Source organism: Homarus americanus, unplaced genomic scaffold (genome assembly GCF_018991925.1).
Source record: "Homarus americanus isolate GMGI-L3 unplaced genomic scaffold, GMGI_Hamer_2.0 scaffold14467, whole genome shotgun sequence".
In the NCBI taxonomy this organism is placed as follows: domain Eukaryota; kingdom Metazoa; phylum Arthropoda; class Malacostraca; order Decapoda; family Nephropidae; genus Homarus; species Homarus americanus.
The window spans coordinates 3,157,798-3,181,200 of record NW_024733734.1 but is presented as its reverse complement, the minus strand read 5'-3'; the positions used below and the strand labels follow the sequence as shown (position 1 = coordinate 3,181,200).

Here is a 23,403-nt window from a genome sequence, read left to right as displayed (position 1 = left end):
GAGAGAGAGAGAGAGAGAGAGAGAGAGAGAGAGAGAGGAGAGAGAGAGAGAGAGAGAGAGAGAGAGATTTTTTTAGTTTAACAAATTTATTGACAAAGCTTGTAGCACAGTTTGCCTATTCTGAGTAATTCAGTCAGGTCTTGACACTGCGGGTGGTATCACTTCTCACTGCCACGCAGGACAGAGGTTCATACACAAAGGAATAGATCAAATTAATTGAGAGAGAGAAAGACCTCAACTGCAGAGTAGGCGGAAGAGGTGACCCCCATGGTAATCCAAAGACTTCACCGGCATATGAAGGCATTGCGTGATGGACAGGCTACTAAGGCGAAACCCAACAAACTGGGCTATCAGCAGTCCATTGCAACTCTCCATCTCCCCAGTTGTTGCAACATTTGCACCACTGGATTAGGAAAATGGAGAGTAAGATGTGTGGTTGCAGCCTGCACTCCTGCCTCACCACATAAATCAACTCACTTACAGCCATCATCCAGCTCATCATACTCCTCATCATTATCAAAACCCCTATATCCCCAAAAGTCCTACGGTGACGGACGTGTGGCGACGGTGACAGGCATAGATGACTGCTGGGAGTCTCTAGTCACAACTCTGCGCATGGGCAGCACATATAAGATGGTCATTTATGCACTCGGATCTAGGCAGCAGTGGAATCTGGTCCTGTCCGTGAAACTGAGGAGCCATTTCGAGGAGCCACTCTGCTCACCCTACATGGGTAGGGGTCTAGAAAAGGTGCTGCACCCAGTAAGGTCATCCTTATGTGGTCGAGAACACAATTATAATCACAGATCAAAAGAAAAACAAACTTTACAACATCTTATTGTCGCTGTATGGAATGTCAGGACCTTTTTGGATACTAGTAGAAATGAGCATCGTGTATTTTAATTTCTTGAATGCTCGTATAGCAAGGGATGCCTGTATATTTTTCATGGGTCACTTTAATCTCTCCTTCCCATTAGACCCAGCCCTTGCTACCTGAAGTTTTGATCAACCATGGGAGAATTTTTAAATGCAACTCTTGTAGTTGGTGAGGGATTATTCTGCAAATATTGGTAGCATAGCTCTTTAATGCTTTTTATGAATATAAGTAACTAATTATGGTTCTTATGAATCTTCCAGATTTGCTGAGGGATGGTAGTGTTGAAGGCAGTGGTTTGGCAGTGGTGGTAACTGTTGGACTACTGTGTACACAAGCTGTGATGGTACCTTTGCTTCAGTTGTGTACCGTGTCTTCCACTGCCATCTGTGCCATGGCCTCCTTCCTCACATTTCTGTATCCACTGATGGTAAATATATTTTTTACTAAAGTCAACCTTGTACTTAATTTCTCTGACTTATTTACAGGGTATTCTTTCTCACCAACAGGCAGCAATTTTTTCCCTGCAGTGACTAAGGTACCTCGCTCCACTTAACAGGAACCCCTGCCATTGTGGAGAATTATTTTTTTCCTCTGGACCATGGAGTGGTTTCTTGTCCTGTGAGGTACAATATTGATAATCTGTGATAATGTATGAGGGACTGAAACAAACACTAGTGCTTATTTAACCTTTAACTCATATAAGGTCGTCTTTTTTTCTAAAAATTTCATCTATAGTTGGGAAAAAAAAAAATACCAGAAGTGATGTTGAGCGATGGTAAGGTAGTGCAATTGGAGTTACTGGGAGGGAGACAGTGGTTCACTGCTGATTCCTGTCTCACCCCATGGATCATCATTATCTTCTTTGGCTGTTGACTGAGGTTTTGGGACAAAGAACTTATCCAATGTGGTCTATCGTTGATGGCATAATTTTTCAGTGCACAGCTCCTTTTATCCCCTTATCAGGATGTTCAATCCTCTTGTGAACTTGAGGTTGCATTCATGGTCTGGATTATGTGTCTCAAAGGTTTGCTTCACATCTTGCAGAGTTGTCTAATAGCTTTGGACAAAACCTTCGTTATCAATTCACGAGCTGTAGATGGAACTTCTGTACGTAGAGGTATTGTTACGGAACTAAGCAACTAAGAAGGCAAATGTCGTAAGTTCCTTTGCTTCAACTTTTATTTTAATATAAAAAATTAAATGATTTCTTTAACTGTGTGTGTCTAGGGGCTTTTTGATGAAACTTATTTAATTATAATACCTTTTAATATTCATGCCCAGTTACCGGTATGTAATAAATGACAAAATGTTTATATTGTGAACTTTTCTAGTTATTAAATTTTACTGTAGGTTTAGTTATTATAGCATTACTTTGCTTAATTGAATATTCAACACCACACTCATGGTTGACATGACAACACCCAACACAGTATAAATAGTAGGACGTGAAAAATATGCAAGTGATTTTTATACAATATTCTTAAAACAAAATTAACATAAAACACGTGTACAAGGGTGAAAAATAATATATTCAGCTGTACTAATACATATTACAAATAGCTGGCCAGTAGATCCCCCTGTGCACAGGCAGTGTAGGTAACAGTCGCTCAACTTCACGACAGAGTAGTGTTACAACCTTCACACCCTCTTCTAGGACTCAGTAGAAGATGTATAGTCAGCCCATGGGCCCAATATATCAGAGGAGACTCTGAAATAACAGCTTCTATTAACAGAGAGGTTAAATGTTAAGCACAGACCTTTACCTTATTTCCAGCTAACAATCTCCTGACAGCTGACAGGTGTTCATTTCAATACCACTGTTTCCATCAAAACTGGTTTACTCAAAACACAGCTTTAAAATTACAACAAAATATATTTAACAACAAAATATAATAAATATGTGCTGTCCATCCAGGTGCATACAGAAGGCTACAAATCAATTCACTCAGAATAATGTTATCTCGACCAAATACAATACTCTCTCACTACTACAATACTCTTTAGACTATTTTGAACATATTACACTTTAGTTAACACCATAATTATCCATGATTGCCCAGATAATAATAGATAAATGTGCACCACACAAGCTTGACCCTCCTATCCTCCTCAACCTAGCTACCGAGAGTGCCACCAAAACACTGTTCCAATACTTTCTTGTTTCATCAACATATAATTTCTAATTCTTTTTATACTTCATACCTGCTTCTTACAGTCTTCCATAACTGTATAAAAAATAAAAATACTTTCTACAACGTTTACATAATGAGACAAATACAGTCATGCGCCGGTTAACGTCCGACCGAACAACGTCCAATCGCATATACGCCCTGCAAAAGTGACGCCTGCTGGACCACCACTCCACGACCCCCTGACGGAGACACGATGATCCTCCCCATACTGGTCAGATATTATGTGTTAAAGGAATATGCTTCCTTACTTAGGCTTTTTTTAAGCATTTGCCTACAGGTGAAATGTTAACCTACATCTATTGAGGATAACATCTTTCACCTACAAATTGACAATAACACATTTGCTGTAATCAGACATATCTAGTTGCCTCAACAATTGCAACCCCAATTGCAAGTTTCTGGTGCACTCTAAGATTAAGAGAGAAAACGGAGGACTCAGGCGTCCTGATGTGAGAGAAAACGGACTCGTATGACGGGGGACCAAATAAAAAAAGCATAGCTACATGTTTTGTGGACTACAGTGTTAAGCGTACCCTTTTCATCACTTTGTAATAAACCTAGCCATGCCTATGTGTGTTTATGATATTTACCATAACATTATACACTACAGTTGGTCCTCATATTACGCGGTCCCGCATTCCGCGTTTCACCGTTAACGCGGTGCCTTGCCAGAACCTAACATTTTCACATTCCGCGGTCGTGAACCCCATTACGCGGAGAGCGGCTGGCAAGCCGCGCCATTTTTGGATCCAAACCTCCCGCCATCCGCCATGTTGTGTAAGAGGCGCGAAAATGGTGCGCACAAGGTCGCCCAGTCATCAAAACATGACCAGTTCTTCACCCGCCACCCACTACAGCCGGCCCAAGTCAGTGATAGTGATAATTATAGTGAGGATATGGACTTATATGAACTTTGGGGGGTTTGACAAAGAGGCCCTGCAAGCCTCTGTGGTGGATAGTGATACAATTGATACAAGTGATACAGGTGAGGGCCAATAATCTGCCCTCTGCCTCGGAACCAACCGCCCATCCCCGTGTGCCCAGCCATCTTTTCTACTAATGTAAGTGTTAAAAAACCTAATATTATTGATATTTCTCTTAATTATTAATTGTGTGTGCATGCCATCATAAAGTTAAGATAATATTTTTACTACAACATAGTTGTGTGTCGTCAAAAAGTGGAGTTTGGGGATCGGCCCGGACTCCATTTCAATTAATCCCATATGTTATGTTATTCACTTTACGCGTTTCTCACTTTCCGCGGTACCCTCCGGGTTACATTAACCGCGTAATATGAGGACCAACTGTATATATATTTAGTGGGTCTAAATGGTCGTAAAATGGGAAACTTGGGGTTGGGTCTTGGGTGCCTGAACCAATTAGAATAAATCCCATAGGTTCTGTACTTTCGTTATCGGCGAGGTCCCAATTAGGCTCGATAACCAAGGGATGACTGTACTGTACTGTATATACTTGTGACACTGGCCAGTTGCTTCTGGTGTTATGGTACAGGGGTACCAAGTGACAGCACTAGGATCCCGCTTCCTCTATCAAGGAATAAACAATTAAAATTTAAATTGAAAAAAAAACAAAAACATTCAAATAATGGGACCTAGCGAACCGAAATGGACCTAGAGCGGGCACAGTCACGTATGCATTGCGTATTCTTATAGATTGTGCGGCCAGGCGTACGTTATCTAGTGAATTTAGTCAATATTGTACAGTAACAATGGACATAAGTGCAAACCTGTATTGTACATGTACTAAATGATTACGGTACTAAAATTGTTATGTCTATTGCAAATATACAGTAGGCTCTCGCCAATAACGACTTTCACAATAACGTTTTCGACAATAACGGTAAGTTACAATAGATACCCATTTTCGATAATAACGTCTGGATTGTCTTGAATAACGGAAATTTTGCGGGAAGCGTCCGAGCGCATCAATGATAGCATTTGTTTGCCACCATGTTGATGACGTAGTTGTCCACTCCACCTCACTCTCACTGTCACACACGCTCAGTGGAATACAGCGCTGCGCCCACGTGTGAGATTTTCGCCACTATAACCAGTGGTTGTTAGGGTCGGTGATCAATAATGGCTTCCGCATTTTTGCCTGTGGGGGCTAGGGGAGGTGGTGGAGGGAGTGATTTGCCACCTGAATGACTGGGAACTTTTAAAGTGAGGAAATTGAACTGTCCTGAGTCTACAGTGTGAAATATTAAGAGGAACTTAGAGGAGACCAAGAAGAGTATTGTGCTGGCTAAAAATATTTCGGTAGTGATGGAAATGCAAGGCGAGCTATGAATGATAAATGCAATAGAAACAGGTTGTTAGTGATAACAGCATTTTCTTGTGAAATGGTAAGCTTGTAGAATGAAAGACAGTGCAAGTGTTAGCGGCCCTCAGATACGGAGCAATCATCACACCAAGCACCTCAAAAACTCCCCAAGCTAAGTGTTATATTACTCAAACTCTTTATTTTGATGATTGAATAGCAATTCTTTTTATTTCAGCTAACAAAAACTGTTAGGAGGGCTTCAAGGGGAAAAAATGGGTGAAATTCTTGTGGCGGCGGCACCAATAAACCCTTTTTACATGTATTTTAATGTCACACAAATAATGTTTTCGCTAATAACAGTGTTTTTCAGGCACCTATTAAACGTTATTGGTGAGAGCCTACTGTATAATGTACTAAAAAGTGTGAGAAAAATCAAGTTTCCTTGCTTGGAAATGTGATTTCATTATATCTGCCAGGGGATTGGAATTCACTCATTGGTTTCAGATATGATTGCTGTCAGCACCTAACAACATGACAGATGTGGGATTTTGTTCACGTTTGTGCTTCTGTGTTTGAAGGTGTATATTAATCAACATGATTTCATCAAAATGTTTTATCATGACAGACCATTCTTATTATTAATTTTATTTGGTTTTATTTTTTTGCTCTGATCGAGTACCGTACTGTCTAGCTGAATTAAAAAATATATATATATATATATATATATATATATATATATATATATATATATATATATATATATATATATATATATATATATATATATATATATATATATATATATATATATATATATATAAAATGTTGTACATTAGTGTACAATACTGTAGTACATTTTATAAAAAGTTTTTCAACTATATTTTTGGGTAGATTTACATAAATTTCTTCATTTATTTTCATCCATTTACATGCACGCACCATACTAAAAGAAACGTAAAATAATAAATGACCTTAGTGCAAAGCTGGAGTGCACATGTACTAATTTGATTACGGTACTAAAATTGTTATGTCTAGTGCGAATTACAAAATGTTTATATTCAAGTAAATCAGTATCTTACAAGAATCCCAGTTATGTTAATTATGTTCTCCTGGGTCATATCACTGGCATTTTAAAATGAAAGTAGCTTAGTAGGACTGTTAAATAAACACACAGAGACCTTCAGCTCAAACTTATCACCTCAACCCCCCCCACCCCTCGCTGGGTGGCGTGGCTGGCTACCCCCCCCCCCTGCCAGCCAGGGGTTTTAGGCTTACAGTTTTTATCTTATATAATATCTCAGACTAAAGTTAGGAGATTATAATTTGCATTGCTGGAATCCTTGCAAGACAGCCAATAATTTGAATATAAATGTCATATATTTTGCTCAAGAGATAAAAATTGTTGTACATTAGTGTACAGTACTGTAGTACATTTTATAAAAAATTTTTCAACTGTATTTTTGGGTAGATTTACATAGATTTCTTCATTTATTTTCATCCATTTACATGCACACACCATACTAAAAGAAACGTAATAGAAATAAATGACCTTAGTGCAAAGCTGGAGTGCACATGTACTAATTTGATTACGGTACTAAAATTGTTTTGTCTAGTGCAAATTATAGCATGTTTATATTCAAATTAATCAGTATGTTACAAGAATCCCAGCTATGTTAATTATATTCACCCAGGTCATTTCACTGGCTTTTTATAAGAGAGAAGCTTAGTCACCTAAGAACTGATAAATATACACGCGTTAGACCTGGGCCTGTGCCAACTGTCAAACGTACTACCTCCCCTCCCCTCACGCCCCCTCGCTTGCTCCCACCCTCTCTCTCCGCCATCTGCTCGGCGTTGCTGGAATCCTTGTAAAACAGTGAATAATTTTAATATAAACGTCATGTATTTTGCACAAGAGATAAAAATTAATCACCTGTATCACATTACAGTAGTGATTTAAGAGTAAAAGTGTATATGTACGTATATAGTATTCCACATACACGTAAGTATAAATAAAAAGTTTATGTGATGATCGGACAACGTCCATTTCGGTTAACGTCATGTTTCCAAGAACGTATCTAAGACGTTAACCGGCGCATGACTGTACTAGTATACATACTTATATCAAATAATCAAGAATTTTTGTTAAAGTCCTTACCATAAGTTTGAAATTTTGATTCTAAAGAAAAATGGGAAACAACAGAAACTAAATGCAATGGGTAACTGAAACAAATATTGAGGGAAAAGGGAGATGACCGTAACAGTAGGCAGGGAGAACAAGTCGCCGAGGTGGTGAGAGACTGACCTGGAATCCCAGGGTTAGAGTAGACGTTACCTGTCATAGATGGCGGCCCCAACAGCCGGCGATGGTTTTCCACCAATCATGAGCCATCTCGTGACTCGTGTGCTTATTATTTGACTGCTGGTTAACTAATGGTTTCGGTAGTGTAAAGTATGCCGTGCAGACAAAGGTGACAATGCAGTGTATATTCAGTACTTGGAAGTGTGACTCTTCTCTGTTATAGTATTCTCCTGTTCCTCAGCAGCAGCTTGGTCCTGTTTTATTAACATAAGATCCTCATTGGACAGATCCTCTCTGTGTGATCTAACAGTTCAACCACACTATCGTGGTCAGTTTCCTCGAACCCTTTACCATTTGCCAGAGTTACAATTTCCTGCTGCACCTGAGCCATGGTCTGAACCTGGCGAAAGCTTTGGAAATCGTGGACACATTCTGGCCAGATCTTCCACACACGATTCATAGCTGTACATTTGAACTCATCCCATGACTCAACAATTTTATCTACATCATTCATGATGATAAACTTCTTCCAGAAATCTTGGACTGATTGCTAATCCTCACCATCAATTGCAGCTACAGTATAAGTTTTCTAGAAGTCTTTTGTAAATAGTATGCATTAAAGCTGGCAATCACAACTTGATCCATAGGCTGTAGCAAGGAAGTTGTATTCTTGGGCAGGTATTCAACCCTGATATTAGGTGAAAAGTCATTAAGGTTAACGGTGGCTGGGACCATTATCAAGAAGAAACATGATTTTTGGGGTTACTGTACCTATCTACTGTAGGACAATAACAGTGAGTTTACCAGTCTTGGAATAGGCTGCCCGTCATCCATGCTTTCCTATTGGAGTGCCATATCACTGGTAACCTAGATTTGGCATAGCCCTTGAAAGCCCTGGGGTTAACTTAAAGTCCTCTGCTGCATTACCCCTTAACAGAAGCGTTACACGATCTTTGGATGCCTTAAACCCAGGAACTGTCTCCTCCTCAGTTGAAATAAATGTCCTGGCAGGCATGTACTTCTAAAAGAGGCCTGTCTCATCAACACTGTACACTTCATGTGGTGTGTATGCATCAGCCTCAATTATTGCTTTAGTTCAGCAGGAAAATTAGAAGCATCCTCAGTATCACCACCGGCTGCTTCACCTACCATCTTAATGTTGTGTTGGTTTGAACATTTCTTAAAACTCTCAAATCACCCTTTGCTGGTATTAAAGAGTTTTTCATCAGAACTAGCACCTTATTCCTGGCTTAAATTTGCATACAGATGCTTAGCCTTCTCCTGCATCACCGTGGTGGTAATGAGCACATTTTGCTTGGTCTGGTCCTCTATCCACACACCGAGTAAGCGTTCCATTTTTATCATAACATCACTTCAATGAAAATACAGTGTATGGGCTGATAATGGAGTAACAACTTTAGCACTAGCCCTAATTTAGTCATTGTTATCATGGATTGAGCCTATAGTGGAGGCATGGCCCAAAGTCTTAGCAATGTAACTCAGTTTCTCTCCCTGGACAAACCTCCTAAACACATCTAATTTTGTTTCTGAGGTAATAAATACCCTTTCATGGTCTCTTGCCACCACTGCTAGTACTTGCACTTGATGGCCTCTTTCCACTCATCTTGAATAAGAAAGCACAGTACAATACCTGTTATACAGTCTGGAAAAAGACAGGCAAAGCTGGAAAATGGCAGGGAGATTTAAACAACCGAAACCGTTGTTGTTGTCGTGGGACTGCTGGTGTCTTTTGGCGACCAAAGATGAATCCACACAAAAAACATTTAATTTTTTGTTTTAAATTTCGGTTAAGGCACACGTACAGATACGTGTGCGTGACTGCATGGTCACTTCTACTGTACATACACTACAGAACATTAAATACAAGCTACATACAGTATTTTTTATATTAACTTTACTACATCTACAACCATCGTTAGTTGAGGCTTTAATGTACGTACACAAAAATCAATACAGTAAGCTCTAATACCTGCTCATTACATCCCAAATACTATTGGATAATTGCTTTGGAAAAATCCCTAAATGGCAACTGTAAGCTGATGGGAATCAGTCCGGTCCACATATGGTATTGTAGGAGATACCGACTGCACCCCTCCACCCCCCCATCACCAAGAGATCACTACACGTACGTGTATATTTCTTGAAACAAAAGTCAACTTGTGGGATGATGAATGACTCATTAATGAGTAATACGATATAAAATCAAGAGATTTTCAGGGATTTTTTTTATAAGAACATAAGAAAATAAGGAGTCTGCAATAGGCCAGTTGGCCTGTGCATGACAGCTCCTGTCGAGAGTTACTACCACTCTATCATCCATGAATCTATCTCGCCTTCTTTTAAAACTTTCCAGCGTTCCCGCACTTACTACAAAGTTGCTAAGCTTGTTCCACTCATCCACCACCCTATTTGTGAACCAGTTCCTTCCTATCTCCCTCCTAAACCTAAACTTATCCAACTTGAATCCGTTGCTACGACTCCTATCCTGCTTGGATATTATAAGAACTTTATCTATCTCCTTTATTGATTCCTTTCACCCACTTAAATACTTCTATCATATCTCCCCGCACTCTTCGTCTTTCTAGGGAATGCAAGTTTAGCTTCTTTAACCTATCTTGATATGGAAGGTTTCTAAGTCCCGTAATCATTCTTGTCATTCTTCGCTGCACCAACTCCAGTGAATTGATATCCATTCTATAATAAGCGCACCAGCACTAAACCGCATAACCGAGGTGTGGCCTGACTACCGCAAGATATAGTTGCAATAAGACCTCTGCACTCTTATTACTTACAGATCTAGATATAAAACCTAATACTCTGTTTGCCTTATTTTGAACGTTAACGCACTGTTTTCTAGGCCGTAGGTCTGGGCTTAAAAGTACCACTAAGTCTCTTTCTCAAGTCGACTTCTCTAGGTTGATGTTGTTAAGTCTGTATACATTGACAGTATTTTTTCTTCCAATATTAAGTACGCTGCACTTGCTGGTGTTGAATTTCATTTGCCATTTTTCTGATCACTCTTGCAGTTTATTTAAATCCCTTGTAGTGCATTTGAATCCTGCCCTGAATTAATCTGTCGCCCTATTTTGGTGTCATCCGCAAACTTGCCTATGTCACTGCTGATCCCAGTATCTAAATCGTTTTTGTAGATTAAGAACAAGAGTGGGCCCAGTTCTGACCCCTAGGGCAGCCCACTGGTGGTTACACAGCCCCACTCAGATTTGACACCATCTATGCTAACCCTCTGTGTTCTATCGGTGAGCCATGATTTTATCCAATTTAAAACTTTCCCCTCGATTCCATGAGCCTTAACTTTTCTCAGAAGCTTCTGGTGCGGTAGTCTGTCAAACACTTTGTTAAAGTCTAAGTAAATAACATCGTCATTTTCGTCATTGTCTACTACCTCGAAGACTTTCCTAAAAAACGTCAGCTGATATGTAAGACAAGCTTTTCCCTTTGTAAACCCATGTTGAGAGTTGTAGATAAATTTGTTTTTCTCTAAATGCGATCGGATGTTATTTGCTATACAGTAGTACCCCGCTTAACGCGGTCAATTGAACCCACAGGGTACCGCGTTAAGTGAAAACCGCGTTAAGTGAACAACAGAATATATGGGATTAATTCCAATAGAGACTGGCCCGACCCCCAAACTCCACTTTTTGACGACACACAACTATGTTGTAGTAAAAATTTTATCTTAACTTTATGATGGCATGCACACACAATTAATAATTAAGAGAAATATCAATAATATTAGGTTTTTTAACACTTGCATTAGTAGAAAAGATGGCTGGGCACACGGGGATGGGGGGTTGGTTCCGAGGCAGAGGGCAGATTATTGGCCCTCACCTGTATCACTTGTATCAATTGTGTCACTATCCACCACAGAGGCTTGCAGGGCCTCTTTGTCAAACCCCTCAAAGGCCATATAAGTCCATATCCTCACTATAATTATCACTATCACTGACTTGGGCCGGCTGTGGTGGGTGGCGGGTGAAGAACTCGGTAATGTTTTGATGACTGTGCGACCTTGTGCGCATCGTGCCCGCGCCGCTTCCCGCGTATATGATGAAAAATTCCGCGTTAAGTGAAAGTTCAGCTCTGGCGAGGCACCGTGTATATGATAAAACGCGTTAAGTGAAACCGCGTTAGGCGGGGTAATACTGTAATTGATTCAAGAAATTTCCCCACTAATGATGTCAAACTAATCATCCGGTAATTTGACGCGGATGCTCTGCCTCCCTTTTTCAATGTGGGTACAGGTTGTACCTCTCTAGTCCGGCATTCTGTGGTCCGGAAACTCCCGTGGTCCGGAACGATTTTAGTTTGTCCAATAGGTAGATAGGCAGCTTTTTTTTTTTTTTTTACTTATCTGAATTATTATTATTATTACAGGAGTATTAAATTTTTGCCCCTCAGGCCCCAATGTGGGTCAGTGACCTATGCCCGGGTGGGCTAATCCCCTAAAAAAACAACAACAAAGCCGCGGGAAATTAAGGTTTGTTTACATCCGGCAGTTCGGCTGCTCTCTCTCTCTCTCTGCTTGTCTATACAGAGTACAACATTTAACCCTTCAATATATATGAGCAGTAAATAAGTGTTGCTTTCATATTCTTATGTAGAGTAATGAAGATATGTTTTCACATGTGCGCACTTACATACGAGCAGTCCCACTTTTTTTTTTACCATTAATGGTTAGCTACTTATATTGTTCCATTTATTAACATTAAATAACATTACAGGTACTTCAAGCAACCATATTCATTTTATACATTAATTTTACTACAGCTAAACTCAGGGTCTTATTTTCTTCAGTTTTATATGTAGAACCAATCAGTCACTGGTTTCGTAAGCTTTAACATAAACAATGCCGGCAGCGGTCTCGTCTCCTTTAATATTCCACGTATTATTAATAAATTGTATTGTTAATTTTGCACACACAAACATTAATTCAATAAAAACAAATTCAGAAACATTAATTAAAATATATATGAACAGTAAATAAGTGTTGCTTTCATATTCTTATGTAAAGTAATGATGATATGTTTTCACATGTGCGCACTTACATACGCGATCTCTCTTTTTCTTTACCATTATCGTTAGCTACTTCTATTGTTCTATTTATTAACATTAAATAACATTACTTAAAACAACCATATTAATTTTACTACAGCTACAACCAAGGTCTTATTTTCTTCAGTTTTATATGTAGAACCAGTCAGTCACTGGTTTTGTAATCAACGAAAACAATGCTGTGTCATTTCCTCATGTGTTTTAATTTTCTACGTATTATTAATGAATTGTATTGCTCATTTTGCACATATAAACATTAATTCAATAAAAAAGACATTCAGTAATAAACAATAATGAATCTTTTGTACATAAGAGAAATGACGCTGTTTACACGATTATGCACGTCGTCTGCACGTTGGCGGGCCGTTCAAACCCGTCAAAATTCAAGTTTCCGCCGTCAAAATTTTTATTTATTTATTTTTTTGTGTGTTCCAATAAAATACGTTAAGAATTTAAAACTCGCGAAATTTGAGAAGCTACTATACGACATTTAACCCTTCAATATGTCTTCAAAGAGACCATGACGCAGAGAAAGTGGTGCTAGTGCTTCCAGGCATAAGCACAAGTCACTATCTATCCAGGAAAAGGGTGAATTTCCATGGTCCGGCAATTTCCATGGTCCGGGCACCGGTCAGGTCCCGAGGTTGCCGGACTAGAGAGGTACAACCTGTACTACATTTGCCTGTTTCCACAAGTCTGGCACAACTCCCGTGTCTAATGATTTTGTAAATAAATTTACGAAGGGTCCGCTAATCTGTTCCTTACACTCTTTCAAAACTCGAGGGAAAATTTCATCCGGTCCTGGGGATTTTGTCTTCTTTAATTTATTTATCTTAAGAACATCCTTTTTTCCAATAGTGATATTCGTTAATTTCTCTTCTTCATTTCCCCTAAATATCAGTTCCACCTCTGAAATTTCCTCGTGAATTTCTTCTGTGAAAACTGATAAGAAGTACAATGGTCCCTCGGTTAACGAACGGTTCGGTTAACAAAATTTTGGTTAATGAATTACCATCCATAAGATTCTTCAATTCGGTTAACGAACAAAAATTCGATTAACGAAATCCTTACGATACTCACGTTTTGTTGTGAGCGTCAGCTGATCAGCTGATGGGCTAGTTTGCAAATTCAGTAATATGTTCTATGTTTACATTCGTATCCAGTGGAGGAAATATAAAGAAAGCTGTGCTCTTTAATATTTTTGCATTTTTTATATTAAAATTATTAGTCATTTTAACATTTATTTAACATATTGATAATATATGCAGTACAGGGAACTAGTTTGTTGTGCGCCCATCAGATGCGTGAGTCGGTCACAAGGCGTCAGTTGTGCTTTGAAAACAGTGTTGGTGTCTTGAATATTTTTGCATTTTTCATTGAAATTATTGGTCATTCTGAACTTTAGTTAACACATTGATAATATATAGCACAGTGCAGTGTTGATTTAAAGAAAATAATCTTGAATTACACTTAGTGAACTTAATATATTATTGGTGAAATTACTGCATCAAGCATGGGTCCCCTGAAAGGTGATTTCTCCTCCATCCCCACTTCCTTCTCTTCTCCCTTCTCCTCCACCCCACTTCTAATTCCCATCATCATCATCTACCAGGAACCTTCTACATACACACCTCAAAGTAAGTGTACTTTACTGCATTTTTTTTTTTACTTGATACACCTAGACCCCGACTTACGACTGCTTCGATTTACGACCTTCGGGACTTACGACCGCCCAGTTGTGACCATTTTTTTTTTTTTTTTCTCAAATGACACACATTTTCTATACCGAAACGTTTCCAGTTAATGTAGTCTCCATGTATAATTAGAAAATTATGGGGGCCCCATGTGCATTCAGCTGACTACATTAAAGGTAAGTGCTCAGTCACACTGTATCCATTCCTCATTATTTATTACTTTTACTGTACTGTATTTCATTGTAGATTTTTTATTTAATTTTTTTTTTTTTATCTATGTCGGACTTACGACCATTCGGACTTACGACCTGGATTTGGGTCCCTAACCCCGTCATAAGTCGGGGTCTAGCTGTATATACATTTCGGTGAGCTGGAACTAATTACCCAATATCCCATTGAAACAATGGATTCGGTTAACGAATTTTTCGATTAACAAACGACCTTCTGGAACGAATTGTGTTCGTTAACTGAGGGACCACTGTAGCTGTTTAATGCTTTGCTTATTTTCTCACTATCATCGATCACTTCCCCTCTCTTTGACTTTAAAGGTCCCACTTTGTCCTTGACCATTGTCTTATATACAGCTACTCCTCGACTTACGGCATACTCAACCTACGACCACCCGCACTTACGACCCGCCTCAGTCGATACAACCACCTGCACATACGACCGCTGTAGTCGGTACCAAAAATTGTTCAAATGACGCGCGTATTTTCTATACCGAAACTTTTCTGTCCCGTACGAGAGCGTCGCGTGGGCTGGGTGGCGCCACCTCGTGGCTACAGCACCCACGCCGTAGAGCGCTTAGTTGGTGTTTGGCTGTCGTTGTTCTTGCAACTGATCACGCTGTATACTGACATTATTTTTGTATCTACAGTCGGCCCTTCACATACGCGGGTTTAGCATACACGGATTCGCAAATACTGTACGCGGATTGCCCCGCTGGAGGAATATTCTGTACATTGAAGTAATTGAAGTACATTTAAATCGCGCGCCATTCAAATCGCGCGCCACACACACACACACATGCATCACGCCACCCCGCGCTCCCTCACTCAGTCAGTCTCTCTGTAGCCACGCTTGTGTTGACATCAGCATTGTAGGTCGACCCTGATTTTTTTACCAAAAAATCGTTAATTTATGATATTCCTTGTTTATAGGTCGACCCAAGTTTTTGAGGGTATTGGAATAACAAAACTTTCAGTAAAAACACTCTACGTCCTATAAACTGAGGCTCACCGTGCCTGAAACACCGAGTGCCGAAGGCAAATTTTTTACCATTTATTATTACGACACTTTACACTGAAACGCGGGTAGTTTCAACAAAAATATTGTATATTTCCATTCAATTATTTATTCAAGTCAATTAGGATGGAATATTATTGTAATACAACAGTTGAACCCGTGGAGGTCTGCGTAAAACGAGAAACGCGTAAACGAAATAACAGAACATATGGGATTAATCGAAATAGAGACTGGGCCGACCCCCAAATTACACTTTTTCCAACACAACAGTATGTTGTAGTAAAAATAACATCTTAATTTTATGATTTTATGCACACACAATTAATATTTAAGAGAAATATCAATAATATTAGGTTTTTAACACTTACGTCAGTAGAAAAGATGGCTGGGCACACGGGGATGTGGGGTTGGTTCCGAGGCAGAGGGCAGATTATTGGCCCTCACCTGTATCACTTGTATCAATTGTATCACTATTCACCACAGAGGCTTGCAGGGCCTCTTTTTCAAACCCCTCAAAGTCCATATCCTCACTATCACTATGACTATCACTGACTTGGGCTGGCTGTGGTGGGTGGCGGGTGAAGAACTCGGTAATGTTTTATTGACTGGGCGACCTTGTGCGCACCCTGCCCGCGCTGCTTCCCGCGTAATTGATGGAAGGAACCGTGTAAATAAAAATTGTCGGTCTGGCAAGGTGCCGCGTAAATGACCAAACGCGTAAACCAAATCCGCTTAAATCGAGACTATACTGTACGTAACTGCAAAACTGTGGATAGTGAATACTCTTATAACGAGGACCTTCTGTACCAACGATCACTGTCTAAATACATGTAGGGCAACTGCAGAGTGTGTTTTGAGGAGAAAATGGCAACACTGTCAGGGAGTAGTGTCCCTGCCTTGCCTGCTGTCCCTGCCCTGCCATAATGTCCAGTTCCCATTCTGTAAAAGTAGGTTTGCTGTAAAACTTTCTTCAGATTTGCTTGATGGCGACCATGAGGTAATCATGACTAGCCCACACAAGCACGGACAACAGTAATATTGATGATGACTAATATCCAACCATAGTACAGATACAGTAATTTAAATTCTTTTGTTATTAGTGGTGGATCACATCATTCAGTTCCTGGACTAATAAGAGATTTCTATATTTTGTAGAGGGCAGTATAACAACACTCATTATTTATTGTATTTTACTCTGATGATTTTAATGTAAAATGTTGTGAATGCAATGTTATGACACTTACTTCTCCAGTATGTTTAACCAAATGTAACATTGACAGTTAATATACTAAATAAATACTTGTGCAGTGTAGAAGTGTGAATTATTATTTTATGCTTTTTCTCAACAATGTATTTGATCATACTGTAGGAATTTGTTTACAGGTTGACAATCCCTTATCCAAAATCCTTGGGGCCAGAGGCATTTCGGATTTCGGAATTTTTCGGTTTTCAGAATTTTTTTTTATGTGTATTAGCCCACTCGGGCACAAGTCACTGACCCACATTGGGGCCTAAGGGGGGGCGAAAATATAATAACAATTATAATAATAATGATAATAATAATAATAATAATAATCATAATAATAATTCATAGGTCTACTGTAGGTCGTGTTTCTCACTTTTGATCTTTTTTTCATTCATGTATTTCTTTATTATTATTATTATTATTACTCTATTATTATTTTATTATTACAGTATTATTGTTATTATTATTATTAATTTTATTATTATTATTATTATAGTTATCATTATTATTTTTTTTTTGTGTACATTTTATTGAAATTTTTATTTACTATGAATAATTATTATTACATTTCTGTCCCCCAGGCCTTGATGTGGGTCAGTGATCTATGCTCGGGTGGGCTAATCCCTGTTTAAAAAAAAAAAAACGTTTTGCCCCCACAGAAAAAACTTCGGTTTTCGGAATTTCGGATAAAGGGTTGTCAACCTATAGTAATAATACTGATGATATTTGAAATTATATGAGACCATATTTTCTTCCTCAACAGATGTTACTAGAAGATTGTGGATCATTTTTACTTGTGGTGGTAGTTCCTGTGTGTGGCCTGGTAGCTGTCACTCAGAGTTTAGTGCTGGCTCACCTTGTCTCCACCTTCCACACCTGCTCAGGGATTTTGTTGGCCATCAATCTCACCATCCATATACTCAGCAGACATTTTGCTCCACAGTTTGTTGTACATTTTACTACATTGTGTACTGATGACAGAACACATCTAATATCTATTAGTTGCCCTCAGTGGCTCTGTCATTTCGTGAAAGACAATTTCATAGCTGAATCCTCCTTACTTTTGCCAACTTCTATTGACTTTTTTTCATGTCATAATATACATTTAAACATCTTGGTTGTGATGGGCTGTGTTTGTTCTCTCTTGCTGTTAATTGTGGCACGAGATGTATAGTGTGCTTGTGTGTATTTTCTAAGGTGTTTAATATAATGGGTTTCTTAGTGAAGAAAATGACCTTATTTATATATGTAAAATATATTGTGCATCTGAGAGTCTTTTTTCCTTCTGCATTTCCGCAATTTTGATGACAGCTGAAATTTGGTAGGGAGTTGTGGGTGGTCTAGAGACTGGTTGTGCACCATCTCCAATGCCTCCACTAGGTGGGATATCCCCCCTTCTTGTGGGTTGGTCCACAGTTTTGAAGAGGCTTGGGGCTGGTCGTCCCTCTGCCTGGGTGAAACCGGATAACTCAAGTAGTTGGATATAAAATAAAATTAATTTATTTTGTCTGTGTTAATTCATTATGTTATTATTTAGACTGATTGTATCTTAGGTTTCATAGATAATGAATGAGGCAAATTATTTATGGACGAGACTTTATACAGCTACTTTAGTTGTGAATTCAGCCATAATTGATGGGTTATAAGCCCAGGATTAATGCTAAGAGTTCATAAACTAGGGCTAGTTTATGAATTAGTTGTGCTAGCCTATCACAGCCAAGTTCCTCGAGGACTAGGAATCTTTAGAACCAGTGAATCACCATTTAAGGTAAGAAGCAATGAGTCATTGAACACCAGATGAGCAGACCTTCATCTGACTCACCCACAGCATGGCAGGGATGTCAGGTATTCAGTTGCTCAATCCTAGTGCAGAATTCTTGCTCCCTGGTAGTTGGATATTCCTCACCCCAGCTGGGAAACAGAAATAAGTGTTTTTTTCTTAAATTTTCTGCACTAGTAAAGTATCGACCTAATCCGCACACTTTCCTTTGTCATTTTTGTATTTGTGTATATTGCACTGCAAGGATTTCATGTTATTGACAAAACTTGACAAGTTCCAGTCTGTTTTGTATAAAGGTTGGTTGTTTATGTGCTGGTCAGAGATCTGGCTCTAAATAAGAAAAAATATCACTGGCATGTGCTGAAGTGGGAACACACTAATTATTCCTTTGTGATTACCGGTAAGTGAGCTTTTAACATATCACTTTAAAAGTGTTCTGTTGTTGAACTTGGGTGAATCTTCCAGAGTGTGTGCTTACCACCACCCATTTTATTGTTGGCTAAGACATTAAAAAAAATGTTTAGTCAAAGGCATTGGTCTTAAATGAAGGATTAATCTTGAAATTCCATTTTATGGCTTTGCCCTGAAGTAATTGAAAGAGAAACCTGCCCTCAACCCATTAGACAGTGTAGAAATCAACTGGAACTGAAAAAATTTGATGGTTGAAACCTCTCAATGGCTGAGCTGGATGAAAGCCAAGTTGTGTGTGTGTCTGATGACAACTGTTGCTTCCTACTTTGAAAGGTAAACTGTTGCTCTTAAATATTCCTTTTGGGGCTTGGCTATGATGGGTAAGTGTAACTAACTCTTGAAAAAGTCCCAATGTTTAATGTTAACGGATAAAGTGTCTGGTTAAATTACAGTGTCAAAAGTCGTCTTGTCTTGAACAAAAAAGGTGACCCTTCCTTTTTTTACTTAAAATGGTGTATTTTGATGTGAAAACACTAAGAATGCCAAAATTTTTGGTTTCTGCTGTTTAAATACCTAATTTAAATTGCCTACTGGCATCAAGGTTGTATAATTCAAGGATCCAGGGATGGCAACGGGAGCTATACAGGGAGTCCTCATTATTTATATGGGTTCTGTTCCTAAAACTCCATATGTATAATGAGTATATGAATAACGTAGTAATTTTTCCCATACCGTATATTACGGCCTTTAAGTTGACTTGCGTATAAGACGACCTTAATTATTTCAATTGAAATTGTTGATCTAGGCCTATACCTGGCAGTTAAGTCGATTCCCTAAACTGAAATTTGAAAGCTACGTCCTCAGTGTCAGCTAAACTTACCAAAATTTACTTTTAACAGCTCTCACAAACCAGTTTTACCTAATTGTAGCATTTTTGAAAAGTTAAAATACCTTTCAGTATTAACTACGTTTTTTTTTTACAAACAAACGTTACTAGGGCACACGAATGTGGTGTAAACAAATCACAATAATACAGTTCCTAGAAGCGTAAATATATTGAAGATACACTGTACTGTACACCAGGTGAGTAATGACAATTTACTAGTACAGTGGTCCCTCGGTTAACGAACGCCTCGGTTAAAATTTCGGTTAACGAACGCCTCAGTTAAAATTTCGGTTAACGAATTACCTTCCATAAGAATCTTCAATTCGGTTAACGAAAAAAAAATCGATTAACGAAATCCTTATGAAAATCACATTTTGTTTTGAATTTCAGCTGATAAGCTGAGGAGGTACTCAGCCAATTCAGTGATCTCTTCTATGTTTACATTCAAACTAATCACTATCTTATAAGAATTCCAGCAATGCAAATTAAATTCACCCCAGTCACTTCTATTAAATTTTATAAGCAAAAAACAAAAACTCAATCTAAAAGAAAAAACTAACAATTAAATAGTTCACACCACAGGCGCCAACTGTCAAACATGTCACTGTCACCCCTCCCTCCCTACCCCCCACCCCCCACCTTCCTGAGAAACATTTGGGGAAAAAGACTAGGTTTACAGGTTTAAAAATAAATAATACCTCAGACTAAAGTTAGGATAATATAATTTGCATTGCTGAAATCCTTGCAAGACAGGGAATATTTTGAATATAAACTTTATATATTTTGCACAAGAGATAAAATTTTTGCTCTCCCTAATAAAATTCTTAAATTAGATCTAAAAGTTGTATGTCTAATGCAAATTTTAGCTTGATTATATTCAAATTAATCACTGTCTTATAAGACTTCCAGCAATGTAAATTATATTATGGCCTGGTAATTTCTATGAATTTTATGAGCTAAAAACAAAAATCGCAAATAAATAAACAAACACCAGACACTCTGTCACCTCACCTCCTGCTCCCCCCCCTGCTCCCCCCTGCTCCCCCCCTCTTCCCACGCTTGCTGGCTCCCTCCCTCCTTGCTATTCCCAGACAAAAGATTGGTGATTTCTTTATGCTTTAAGGTGTTTATTTTATATAATATCTGACTAAAGTTAGGATGATATAATTTGCATTGCTGAAATCCTTGCAAGACAGGGAATATTTTGAATATAAACTTTATATATTTTGCACAAAAGATAAAATTTTTGCTCTCCCTAATAAAATTCTTAAATTAGATCTAAAATTTGTATGTCTAATGCAAATTTTAGCTTGTTTATATTCAAATTAATCACTATCTTATAAGAATTCCAGCAATGTAAATTATATTCTGGCTTTACTTTGTATATACTTTTCTGTGAGCTGGAACCAATTACCCAATATCCCATTGAAACAATGGTTTCGGTTAACAAAATTTTCGGTTAACGAACAACCTTCTGGAACAAATTGTGTTCGTTAACCGAGGGATCACTGTACTGATACAGGTATAGTAGTTTATTATTAAATATACTGACATGCAAAAAAAGTTTTCAAATTTAATAATTATGATACGTTATAAGCAAACCACGTTGAACATTAACCATGTAGTATCTCATAGTGACAGTATAGTGATATCCCCGTTAGGTGGAACAATTGGTGCAGAGCACTTCCGAGATGAGAGATTTCTGGGTAGTGAGACGACTTTCTCAAACCCGGAAAAATTCCTTATCCCCGGAAAAGTTTCTTAGATCTAAACTAGACCTTTTGCACAGAAGCACACTAGCCCACTCCCCCAGAAGGTTTCTGGGTGCTGGAGATGCTTTTCTTGAGTTCAAACTACTGGAATCTATATATACAGTTCTAATTAAGTTAGAAATTTAATTTCTTTACTATAATAATCCAGAATATTTTATCTAAAAGTTTGGTTAAATAAATATATTTAAAAATTATAAATCTACAGGATATGGGCATGATTGAAGCTGTCAGGTTTGGTTGAATAATTAAATAAAAAAAAACAGCTCTTATGATACGGGCGTAAATAGAGCGGTGTTACTTTTATCCTCTTCGCCACTGATCGGCTCGATAGACGCTTGGTAATCAGTCACGTCTCTGTTACTCACTGTTGGCAAGTGTTCTTGTGTACTGTATACAGTTATATTGTACTCCAGTAGATTGAATTGAATTGAATTGAAACACTTTATTCAGCAATAAAAACACAGATACAGAGTGGATTATAATAACAATATTAACATGGCTGAGCCAGTTGAGAACCTGAGCTCTCTTTTAGGCACCTGATATATACTATAAATTTATATCAAGGAAGTATTATGTAACATTTAGTATCATCTGGAATAGAACAATAGAATGGTGGTAATAAGAACATCTCATAATGTTACCACGGTTATCACTTCAATATTTATTTATTTTATTTATTTATTATTTTTTTTAGTTTATTTTTGTTTTTTTTTATATATACTGTACATAAATTACAGTGGAATTGAAAAACATAAGTATAATGGGGAAGCAGTACAACATAGGTTGTACAGTAATAAGGTTGAACAAGAGGACAGAGCTGTCAGGATTATGTCTAGTTGGCAATTATGTTTATTGCAATGGTAATTACTTATCTATTTACATGATAATTTCCAATAAAATGGTTTTGATGGTACAATAAAATCAGGTACTGTAAATATAGTAGGTTTTACAAGAAACATTAATACCTAGACAATAAATATTTTTTAAGAGACGATTTAAAGGAAGGGAGCGTAGTCTTTGCTCGGATGGGTGGGGATAAGTTGTTCCACACCTTCACACCGTGATATTTTATGGAGGTCTGAGACTGAGAGGAGCGCATGGGGGGTGGTCTTAGTAGCTCTGGGTGCCTTAAGTTCTATCTCTGATTATTCCGGAACTGGAAATAATTATTGTCAAGCAAGTGATTGATAGATTTGTAAACAAAGAGCGCACAGCAGTAGGTGTTAATATCTTTGAATTTTAACATTTTCAATATAGCAAATTTTTCGTTTGTGTGATCTGTCTTTTTCAAGTAGGTCATTGTCCATACAACTCTCTCGTGCAGTAACCAGAGATTGTGTTTTTGAAGAGCCAGAAGCCCCCCATAGTGTGTAACAGTGTATGAGGTGTTGGTAAACAAGATCATGATAGATTTATTTCATTGCTGTGAGAGTGAGTGACTATCGAGTGTGATACATGATACCGCAATGTTTATTGACTTTACTGAGAATGGCTTGTATATTAGGGTGTCATACGGAGGCGAATTTTTTTTTTTTTGAGTTTGAAAAATCGGCCCATGGTATTAATGATGTAGTTCTATGTGCAGAATCATGTGATATCTTCAGATTTGAAAAGTTTTCAT

The 23,403-nt window shown here is 38.1% G+C and overlaps 1 protein-coding gene across 1 annotated transcript in view; it reads left to right on the top strand.

Moving 5' to 3' along the window:
- The window catches only part of LOC121869931, a gene marked incomplete at its 5' end in the record, with an annotated part of 86,084 nt that extends 67,879 nt beyond the window's left edge, over positions 1–18,205 (top strand). The window contains 2 exon segments of the mRNA XM_042371496.1: positions 1,138–1,304; positions 17,697–18,205. Of these exon segments, the coding sequence (XP_042227430.1) occupies positions 1,138–1,304; positions 17,697–18,107 (578 nt within the window).
- Positions 18,206–23,403: the final 5,198 nt, after the last annotated feature.